This window comes from Pholcus phalangioides, unplaced genomic scaffold, assembly GCF_987345545.1.
Source record: "Pholcus phalangioides strain wild (caught in Gottingen) unplaced genomic scaffold, Ppha-v1.0 ptg000010l_1, whole genome shotgun sequence".
Lineage (NCBI taxonomy): Eukaryota > Metazoa > Arthropoda > Arachnida > Araneae > Pholcidae > Pholcus > Pholcus phalangioides.
Window position 1 is genome coordinate 9,341,618 of NW_028301603.1, and position 11,331 is coordinate 9,352,948.

The following is an 11,331-nucleotide window of genomic DNA, read 5'->3' on the forward strand; positions in this document are numbered from 1 at the left end:
ATGTTGCCGGAAATAGGCACAGCCACCAATTTTTATTAGAATTGCTTAAAAACTGCAGAAAAGACATTGAACATGACCAATATGGGAAATGAAAAATTTTTTCCATAATAATCATAATATTATTGACATACTTTTTACTTTATAGAGAACACACATAGGGGAGAGGGTGAGAAAGTGAGGTGGCAAACGAGAAATGTATTGTACTCTTCCCCCCCCCCCCATTTCTACATGCGAACAAGAAACCCAGTTCTATGAGAATCATCACTGATAAAGATCATTCAAATTTATTGCCAAAAGCCTATTTGTGAAAGGGTAAATTATACTATTTTGTGTCCTTTTTTTCTCTGTGTACACATTGGCAATCTGTCTTAGTGTGCTTTTGGTGTTACATTCGTGAGGCTTGGCTTGATTGATTGCCTGAGTATCTTGAACTCTTGTTGACAGGGGTCCCCCAACTCCAGTGAAGCAGGCAGATCTGGTGCCCTAGTCGCTGGACCAGGTGGAATACAAATGTCACCCTTTAACCTCTCCTTCAACATTACAAGGGAGGTCACCAAAATGCATGCTTGCGCTGTCTGACCAACCATCCAGTTGTGTCCCTGCCTGTTGGTATTTAGTGTGTTGTGCTTTTATTTTCTCACTTCCTTTTTGTTAGGACTTGCTGCAAGTCCTTGATGGGTTTGAAGAGGTAGATTTATGCTTTTGCCGCCTGTCCAACCTTAGGCTATAACCATCTGAGCCCCTCTGTGAATATAACTCTGTTGATTACACATAGAGAGAGCATTGGAAACCGAAGGAAGACTAATATTTTGGCACCAAAATAGTCAAGAACATTTTATTAAATATAATATCACATATCTCTGACATTAACGTACTTGGTGGAAAAATCACTGAAGTTGCAAATAGGATGTTGAAAATAAAGTATGTATTTTGAACAACATAATTTCATTGCAGAAAACTCTTCCAGAACTTATCCCTGCCGGACACAGTCAAACGATGATCATCAATAACTCTCCATGCCCAGTTAACATAAGTGGAGACATTGAAAAAATGCTTGCTTCGTTTCAGGTACGATTTCTTTCCAACATTAATTGATGCAAAACGTCCAGTTTATCAACTTGTATAATATTTCATCAGAAAAAAGATTTATTTATAATAAAATGAATAAGAGGGAAAAAAGAAAACTTGAAAATAAAATTTTGATCAGCTGTGAAATGATCTATGATTAACTTTTCTTGTATTCTGAATAGGAAACAACTCTACATGACATGAAGCTGCATGAAAATCAAATGTGGAATGTTACACCTAAGGATTGTGGCGAGTTAAAGTCAATGCCCTACACTTTTACTGCACAAAACTCTTTTCAGACATTGATGATCACGACATCTCCCAAGGGATTGGAATTTGTTGTTGTAAGATTATTTTCTTGGTTTTATAACAGTTATCGAAGAAACTTTGATGCTGTTGCATTACTTTTATGAGAAAATATAAGGGATAATTCAGAAGTTTTATTCCACAAAAGCTTTTTCAAGAATTTAATTTAACTCTTGAGCACGACCATAAGACTATTTTATATGAAGCTGCCATTTCATCAGTGCTCAAATCCGGTAATGTTGTACATATGTGATAACTTCTGGTTAAGGCTGTCATAGCAGCATCGTGGGGTGCCAGGCAAGTTGATATGGTGGAACCTCCTTACCAGTCTAGAACTGATAATCTCAAAATTTGAATAGTACTTTCTCTTGACAATCATAGTACAGTAGACTCTCGATAATCCGGCTGTAACATAATACTTGCTTTGAACGGATTTTAGTGTGTGATGCTTCATTGTTTTACTGCTACACCAGTATTCAACAGATGCTTTTTTAGTTTCAAATGGGATACTCTGGACTTCCTCGTTTAACGCTTCACCTACATACATTTCATCATTTTCATCTATAATGTCAAAATCAGTATTCTCAAATTAACTTTCGTCAACCGATGAGTCGAAATCCAGAGTCTTCTACTTCATCACAAACATTTCGCAAATAGATTCAATGTTCTTTCAAAATTTCCATTATTTTATTTTTTTAATTTATTTCGGCTTCTGTAAAATCAGTCAGCTCCATTTCTTGAACAGAGAATTTGTTGTATACAGCATCTATACCATGTTGAACACATTAATATGTGGTGGCATTTTCTATTTGAAATCCACAGCTGGTTTAAAAAAATAGATCCAAAAATATCAAGGTATACAACGATGCAATTTCATGCGAAAAACTTTTCAACATTAAACAAAACAGCAACAAAAACTTATTGCAACTCACTAATTTGTTTTACTTATGTAAAATAAAGGTGTAGGAAATGCACGATTAGACTAAAAATATGTATTCAAACTGAATTTTAAACATTTGTGGATGCAAAATGCCCAAAAATAACTTTACGACAGAGATTTAAACTCATTTGGAGGAAACACAAACAGTTCATTTAAGAATTTTCCGCTTTTCTCTGAATCCTCGCCAAGTAAGTTTGCATTTGGCGTTTAAAATGTTGATTTATATTCATTTTTGCAGCTTTTCTGATGCAATTCCGCAGCTACTTTTTTCACAGTACATATTTTAAGTCATTTACTAATGCCTGTAAAATTTTCATCGAATTCTATGAGTTTAGCTTAGGAACGTTTCCTTGTGAGAGAACTATACAAAGAGCCTGAAGCAACAAAAAGGTCTTCTTTCCTTTTCTATTTTATGACCCTGTTTGGAGAACACCAGAGAAGAACATGAGATAAGATCTGAAAAGAAGCTTTAATTCTAGAAAGACTTTGGTAGGTACTCTCCTAGAAAGCACATAGCAGGTTAAGATTACTGCTTTTTTGTGGTTCCTTGGATTAATTATGCTTTCCAGTGGGCATCACAATGACAGGCTATTTCGCCATTGTAACTGGAGAGGCCAAAAATGTGAAGAAACCAGAACAAGAGGATTCCCAGGGACTATACATTATATAGCCCTGTTGTAACAACACCCTGTTTCTTAAGCAATCCTCAAGACATATAACGATCAGTATGGGATGAAAATGTTCACAGCTGGACAAGGGTCCAAAACAACACCCCCGACTTTAGAGGAGAGAAAGAGGGACTCTAGACTCCATTATTTTTTGTTTCCTTTTTTTTAAAGTAGGGTGACACTTGTCCCCTTTTTAAATGCTGAAAGCTGAAAACACTATTATACAAGTGGGGGGGGGGGGATGATTTGTTCACAGTTGTACTATGGTTCTCAAACATTTGTAAAAAGAAGAGGGTGCTGTCTGTCTTTGAGGGAATATTTTGGAGAGAGCTATATTTTTTAAGGAGGTTAGCCAATGCATATAGAAATGTCCTCTCCACTTGTTAATACAAGATTCATTGAAAGACTGGTTATTTGTGGAGATGAAGATTACAAACCCCGGTCTCTCGCTTGCCGGACGAATGGTCTACCATCTAAGCTATGGAAGCAGATAGAATGTTTCAACCTAGGAGCGTATATATATATATATATATATATGTTGAAAGGCACCGTACATGGACGCGTCAACAATCAACTAATAGCTCGTGAATGACATAGGCCAACTAGATGACCACATGCATATAGAAATACATCTCCACAAATAACCAGTCTTCCAATGAATTTTGAATTAACAAGTGAAGAGGACATTTCTGTATGCATGTGGCCATCTGGTGGCCTATGTCATTCATGAGCTGTTGGTTGATTGCTGCTGCCGTTCATGTACAGAGCCTTTCAACACGTATATATGCGCTCCAAGGTTGAAATATTCTATCTGCTTCCAGAGCTTAGATGGTAGAGCACTCGTCCGGCTAGTGAGAGACTGGAGTTTGAATCCCCGTGGGGGTAGTTATAGGCTATTTACTGTGATCAGTTCGTTTGAGTGAATGTAATTTTCTGTGAAAAATTTCAATGAAAAAGAACAATAATATTATACGTACAACATTACTGTTGCTTTCTATCGCTGTTTTCTTATGCCGACTTTTTATCATTATTAGGCAGAGGGCTACAAAAAGAAAGTAGAGACCGGCAAAGCCAAGATGACAATTTTCTATAATATTCCGAACTTGAACACAAGTGCAGATGTGTTCTGGCTTGAAGGAAAATCTGATAATAAACCATTTGCTCTCTCTTCTGAATATAATACTTCTGTTATAGGGACATCTCTTCCAGTAGATGTTGAACCTGAAACGTAAGTTGCAAGTTGTTCATTTCAAATAGTGTTTATGAAGGCTAATTTAATAATTTGTAATTTGCAAGAGAAAATGAAAACATATATTCAGGGCCATCTTAAGAGCAGCATGGGCCCCTGGGCCAAGTTATTTTTCTGAGGCCCTACTTGACAAATTCTCGAAAAATTAACTACTCATTTTGCGGAGGCCCCTCTTCTCTTGAGGTCCCTGGGATATGCCCAAGTGAGCCCATGCGTTAAGATGGCACTGCATGTATTGCACTACTAGCAGCATGTATTGTAAGTAAGACTCATTCCTGATACATTCTTTTGTGGTTTTGTTTGTAAATATTTTGATTCTAATAGACAGGGATGTATTACCTTAGAGGGGGGCATTGAAGTATTACGTAAGAAGAATTTCGGACATTTTTGACTTCCCTCTTTTTTTCAGCAAAGTTAGGTAAGCCTGAGACAAAGTCCCCAAAGTCCCTATCAAGGAGACTTTGCTGAGATCCCTAGAAGAGTATACAGAGGCATGGTGGGGGGGGGGGCGTTTTGTCCCAATCTTGCTATAACCCATGTTTGTAAAACTTAATAAGCAGCATCACAGGGATCCCCCCCCCCCTATCAGTACAGGCGATGTTCTGAGGCTCCTCTACCTGATTGCACAAGTACAGAAGGATAAATCCTTCCATTTATATAAGTACTTCGAAAATCATACATCATTTCCAACTTTCATGTTTTCATGCCTTAACTTAATCACTAGGGCTAGGATTTTTGTGCTCTAAAAAATTTTTAAAAATGCATTTATGCTCTTAAAAATCTAAATATACCCTATAAAACGAAAAATATGTCCTCAAATTTTTCTCATTCCTATCTCAAATAACATTACTTTTAGCAAAATAATATGATAATGAGAAGTGTTGATCCAATTATTCTGAACCATTACTTATTGTATGAACAAAAATTCTTCGTTTTACTAACTTATCTCATGCAGTCAAAATTTTCCTTTCGAGTTTTCCCCTACAAATTCAGAATTAATGTGCTGCGGGAAAAAATCTCTACAGGGGAAAGTACCTAGCCAAGTAAAGTATTTAGCTTCAATAAAGCATCGCACAAAATTAAAATAAGTTATTCTTTTTATTTGATAAAAACTCTCAAAATTTCCAGCAAACTAAAAAATTCCCCCATTTACCAATTTCTCCCACAAGTTACCAACCATCACCAATACAGATTCAGATGATTAATCTATTTACTGCCACACACTAGTGTCCTAGAAAGACTGGTATTTATTGTGCTCCAAAAATTCAATGTCACTGCTGATTGGTTGAAAAACCTGAATTTCATGATTTTTTACCAATCAGCAGTGAAATTTCATTTTTAAGGCATAAAAAGGCTAGCCCCTAGGAGTTCTCATCAGAGGCAGGAACTATAAAAACCAGTCGGAAGTAGGATTGGAATAGCGAGGAAAAAAAAAAACTTTTTTATCGAAAATTATGAAATATGCAAAATATGCCTTAAAATTGTGAAAATATGCTGCGGGTGCTTATGTAATACTTGAATGCCTCCTCAGTCTGTAGGCCAAACAGGAGGGACTGTTCTGCTCACATGCCATTTCTGTGCTTATCGTGTTGCATGGATTGTTACGTTTTGTTAGGAACACCTTTTACCATCTGGCAAGCTACATTTGGCTCATGGGCCGGAGGTCGGGCACCCCTGTAAAATAGAGTGTTACTGTTTATTGTATAAAGATCCATGTGGTTTTGACATGTATTTGTCTGGTGTCAATAAAACCACAGTGAGGGTGAGTTTGGAATGAATGGCCACTTTCTCTTAAAAGGTAATTCTAATTATCATTAATTATTTACAAAACTTCATGGTTTCTCGAATTTAGTTTATAAAAGTGTCTTATCTGTTATACCGATGTTCTCTGCATTATTCATTGGGTAATGTCACGTATAATTTTTAACGAAAATTCCTTGGAAACATACGCTCAATCGAGGACTTAATTTTTTTCCCCCTTTTATTTTCTTTTAGGTACAAAATTTGTTTCCGAGTCAGTGGTCAAACTCAAAGCTTTTGTACCAAAAAGTTTGATGTTGGTCCAGGAGGTGTTTACGTGCAGAGCTTATTTTATGATCCTCAGAATGTAACTGATGTAAGTAACATATTTTATCTCACTTAGTGTTGATCCAATCGTGTGAAAAAAAGTGTGTTTCCTCTGTGTATTGTCTGTGAACTAGAAGTGGCCATAAAAATAGAACAGGCAACCTGCAAGCAGACTTGAAAATTTAATTCTGTTCAAATGGAAATTCTTCAACTGTATGCCACAAATATTGTTGGGTTGAAATAAAATATTTAAGGTATATATATTTCTATCTGTTTCGGGCATTTTACTAGTTCTTGAGTTCAGAGAGATAGAGAAACGCTGATCTAAAAACTATCAAGTTGTACACCTAACCTATAATTTTTCAGTGATATCAATGATGCACTTAAGAGGTCTATAAAGTTTACGATAAAAAGTTAGAAAAGGTTCATACTTGGCTAAAAAAAATTCTCGCCTACCGATTGACGTGCTTGCTCTCAAATATTTTAATCAGATTTTATTTTCACAAGGTCCTCCTTTGCACTTGAGGCCCTGGCCTGCGCCAACACAATCTATAGCAGAAAGCTCACATCACGTGAGGCTCGTGACGTCACTGAAGAAGGTCATCTCACATGTAGCCATTGTATATACTACAAAAAAGTGTAAAGATGTCGTATGCTTCGCCCTGCTATATCAAATGACTATAGGTGAGATGACCTTCTTCAGTGACATCAGGAGCTTCGCTCCTCTGAAGCCTCCTGCTGTAGATGGTGTTTGCTGTGCTGGGTTGGGCCTATGTGTTAAGATGACACTGGAAAGAAATGAGCCACCCTTTCTAGAAGTCTAGAATTCTATCTCTAAGCCGTAACAGACTGGGGCGTATGCTAACTTCCTACTCTTATCTTCAACTTCACTTATGTTAATATGGTGATTTCTCTGGCTTTCAGGTACATCTGCGTAGCTACGCCATAGTGAAACCTAACACAGTCCACTTGCTGTATCAAGCACCGCAGTACGTCCTCATAACAGTAGGGGAAATCATGTTCTCTATAACTGGTCTGGAGTTTTCTTATTCTCAGGTAAACTTCCAATTAGTTTCAATGTTCCTGATTTTTTCGCAAATCAATCTCAAATATGGACTCAAGTTGTTTGACTCAAAAATTCTCCCATCCCTTTATTAAGACCGTGGCCCCACAAGGGTAGTGCTAGCAAAACTCCAGCCCGGGGGCCTGAGATAAATCTCATTGTTTTTTGTTTTTTCACGCTATAAATTTATTATAAAGGGAGCCTGAAAAAGATATCAACCTATAGGTGCTCAGCTCCAGGAAGTGGAGGCTATGACATTCTGGAAGTTTCATATTTTTCTGGTTGCCATTAAAGCTGCAGACAGCTCAAACTTCAACTATCGACACTGGATGTACTACATGCATGTTATATACTGTTATTGCTTTTTTTTGTTTCATCATATGTTATTGTGGTGACTACTTTTCAGGCTCCCAAAAGTATGAAGTCTGTGCTGCAGGCAGCTTGGCTTCTCACCGTTGCGATTGGAGATTTGATCGTTGTGATCATTTCAAAAGCTAGTTTCTTCAAACTGCAGGTAAATTTATTTTTGCTAGTTCTTTGCTATTTGAATGAATGAATGGCTTGAGCATGATAAGTGTTGCTTGATCTTCTTGATTAACTCAACCTTTACTTTCTTATAAGAGTTGGCGATACTTTTTTGTTTTTCAAAGTTCCATTTTTTTTTCATTACAGTCAAATGAGTTCTTCATGTACGCTGCTCTGATGGGTGCTGACATGTTGCTGTTTGCAATAATCGCTGTGTTTTACAAGTATGTGGACACAAGTTCCAGTGAAGAAGCATCCGAGGCTGATGAAGATGAGAAATCGGAACAACCAAAGTTCAACAAAGAGAATATTGCAACAGATCAGAATCACGTGGAAGACACTAAGTTTTGATGTAACTATATTTTCTTCCATCTTTTATCTTATTTTTTCCAAGATTTTGAGTCCCGAATGGCTGGTTGTAGTTGATGATATCCATTCAACTTTTTTTTCTTTTAGGAAATAGAAAAGATGTCCATTCTTTGTTGGCTATGAGTTTATACAGATATTGCCAATTATTTTTGTATACACAATTTTTTTCCCCTCTGTGAAATTTACCCATAAATACCAGGGTGACATACATACATGATCTGGTGTGAAATAGTAAGTGGATCAGTGGACTCTCACTACAAAGGGTGATACACAAAACTGTATCTATCCATGTTAATTGTTTTGAAACTTCTGTTAAATAGTTATTGCGCTAGCTTTAGGTACATGACATGCATTTCAAAATTTCAGTGAATATCATAATCTGAAGTAATATTATCAGAGAACCTAAATATATGAGATAAAACAATTCCTGAACATTATCTGTATTTATATCCGAGACCGTGGCATATATTATTATATGCCATCAATTAACATGGTACAGGACGATGTATGTAGAATAGCTTCACTTTCAAGACAAATATAGTATACCATAAAAAAGTCATGACCACGACTTGAGCATACGTGCACCTCGTAAACATTCCTTCTGTGGAATTTCTACTGAATTGGTACATGCAGGAACATGTATGTGTGTGTGTGTGTGTGCAGGGTCGGACTTACAGGAGCAAAGTGTGCAGCCGCATTGGACCGCTAAATTTTAGGGGGTCACAAAATGAAATAAAATACTTTGATTACATTGAGTTGCATTTTAACTTACATTGCATTTATTGCTTAACAAAGCAATAGCTTAAAATCCTGTCCAAGAACGAGAGCCCACATGTGTAGGGTTTTGACAGAAAGTGGTGCTGACAGGGCTGGTGCCCCTGTCAGCGCTACTTTCTGGGAGGGTGGCATGATCATAAACTATTGGTATTATTGATATTTTACTATTGGTTCTCAACCTGAAAGTGCCGCGGGCACACTTACAGTATTTCTTGTTAGACCCTGCCATGTGGCTTTTTTCCACCATAAATATAGTATGTAGTACATAGTTTGATAGTCATTCTCGTGTGGATGCTGAAGACACCGGAGGATCAGGAAAAATTATTTTAGAGGGCCCAAAAGCTGTTTTTACACCAGGTAACAAAATACTTAAGTCTGTCCCTGTGTGTGTGCATTTATTTTTTTGTCTTATTATTGTTTCGTGTCATACTGGTGCTGCCATCTTGCTTGCATATTTTAAAGTGAAAATGATAAATGCCTAGATTTTTAATGTATATGAAAGTTTTGTGTTGAAGGTGTGCCCGCGCGTGCTCTCTCTGTTTAGAGAAAGACTTTTTTTTTCAGATGGGAGATCGACTTGCATTTGCTCCTCAAAGTTGGAAGTCTGACAACGCTGTTGACTTTGACTTGTTCAAAGTGGCCAAGCTTTTATGTGATAAATACTTTTTTTCATATTGGTTCGGTTTGACTCCAGAACATAGGCGGCGATAAACTTGAAAGTCTGGGGGGGGGGCACGGTCATTATTGCTAGGGAAGCACGATGATGATGATATCAATTCATCTATACATCTATGCATTAGATCAGTTGACTTCACCTTTGATGCAGGCCCCCCCCCCCCGTATCTCCGCCCATGCTCCAGAACTTGGGGGAGAAGGCGAGAAGTACTTAGGTTTCTGCCCTTTGCAGCTCCACTGTGGATTGAAGTAGCGACTTCACGAGCCTCAGTTTGCCTCAGCCAAGGGCGCTGATGATGAGTTGAAATTTCTCTTGTCTTTGATATTAAATAAAATCGTCTTTGATATTATGGATGAAATAAGGATTTTGCACAGATTTTGAAGAAGAGTTCAGGTTCTTAACTTCATAACTGTGGCAGTTTCACATTGGCCATCTTGAAAGCAGGTAACAGTGCCAGAAGAAGCAAAATCTTTCCAGCACGATCCAACCCACGGGTAAAAGGCTTATATCCCGGGAGGGACAGAGACTGGGTCGTGTCTGGTCTGATAGAGTGGAGACAAAATGGAAATTGAAGCGGAAGAGCATGGGATCAGCGAAGTCATCAGTTATTGTAGAGGGGATGTGTAAGTCGCAAATGCTTCCCCTCACAATATAAAAATAATTGAAACATATTTATTACACAGTTAATTAAAAGTATAGAACACCTACAAGAAAAGAACGATACAAGCAGATCATGTGGCCGCGTTGTTTGAGCAGCGAAATGTCAGCTTCCATCAAAATGAAAGATACCCTGGCCACATCTCCATATGGCAATATCGGCTCATTGTCCTCACGGACTGGATACCTCTGGCAATTTATTCATAAAAAAGCATACATTACAAAATATACATTAAAATCATAACAACTATAAAATCATAATCTAAGTATAAAATCAGTTGCAAGATCACAATCTACGTACATAATCGGAAATCAAGCATATAATCCTATAATCAAATCTTAATTCTAATATAAAATCGTAAATCGCATATTGAAATCAGTAATAAATCAGATATAATATTCATAATCGATTTCATCCTCAATTTAAATTGTTTGATTTCCCCGGCATTATATTGTTCTTGCGCCATCAGTCAGTCTTCTTTAATTGTTGATCAGTTTCTTTTTTCTTTGTGAACGCGGGACAAGATGGTGCAGTTTGTACTTGTGCTATAGGCTGATAAGGCGTCCGTGGGATCATTTTGTCTTCATTGTCTTCTATCCATCTAATTATTTTCTTGACTTTATTTTTATTCTACTTTTGTTTTTAAAAATCTCTCTGATCCAGAGTGTGGCATTTTCAGCAGCGGGCACAGCCATGTGCTTTAGATGTGCAGTTAATTTACATGTTGTCAAGTAATGGATGGGAGTGCCGATTTCACCACAAAGGCAATGAGGCAATGAAAAAAACCTCGTTTTTTGAAGCGGTGAAGGTAATTTGGAAAAAAATGTCAGCTTCCAGTGATGGTAACCTTGTCAAATAAAATTTCCCTTTTGACTAAATTTTTCCAACACATTCCGGAACTTGTGCTGCCATCTATTGGTGGAAATATGTAGTCAGTATTTATTCAGGTATTTTACACTATATAG

The 11,331-nt window shown here is 37.2% G+C and overlaps 1 protein-coding gene across 3 annotated transcripts in view; it reads left to right on the top strand.

Moving 5' to 3' along the window:
• Positions 1–11,331, top strand: part of LOC149080857 (solute carrier family 15 member 1) — a 101,439-nt gene that overhangs the window by 85,427 nt on the left and 4,681 nt on the right. For all 3 annotated transcript variants that reach the window (XM_089237526.1, XM_089237527.1, XM_089237528.1), the window contains 7 exons: positions 955–1,068; positions 1,251–1,412; positions 4,017–4,210; positions 6,227–6,347; positions 7,223–7,354; positions 7,768–7,875; positions 8,034–8,238. In XM_089237526.1, the coding sequence (XP_089093652.1) occupies positions 955–1,068; positions 1,251–1,412; positions 4,017–4,210; positions 6,227–6,347; positions 7,223–7,354; positions 7,768–7,875; positions 8,034–8,237 (1,035 nt within the window). In that variant the 3' untranslated portion in view covers position 8,238. The remainder of the gene's footprint in view (positions 1–954; positions 1,069–1,250; positions 1,413–4,016; positions 4,211–6,226; positions 6,348–7,222; positions 7,355–7,767; positions 7,876–8,033; positions 8,239–11,331) is intronic.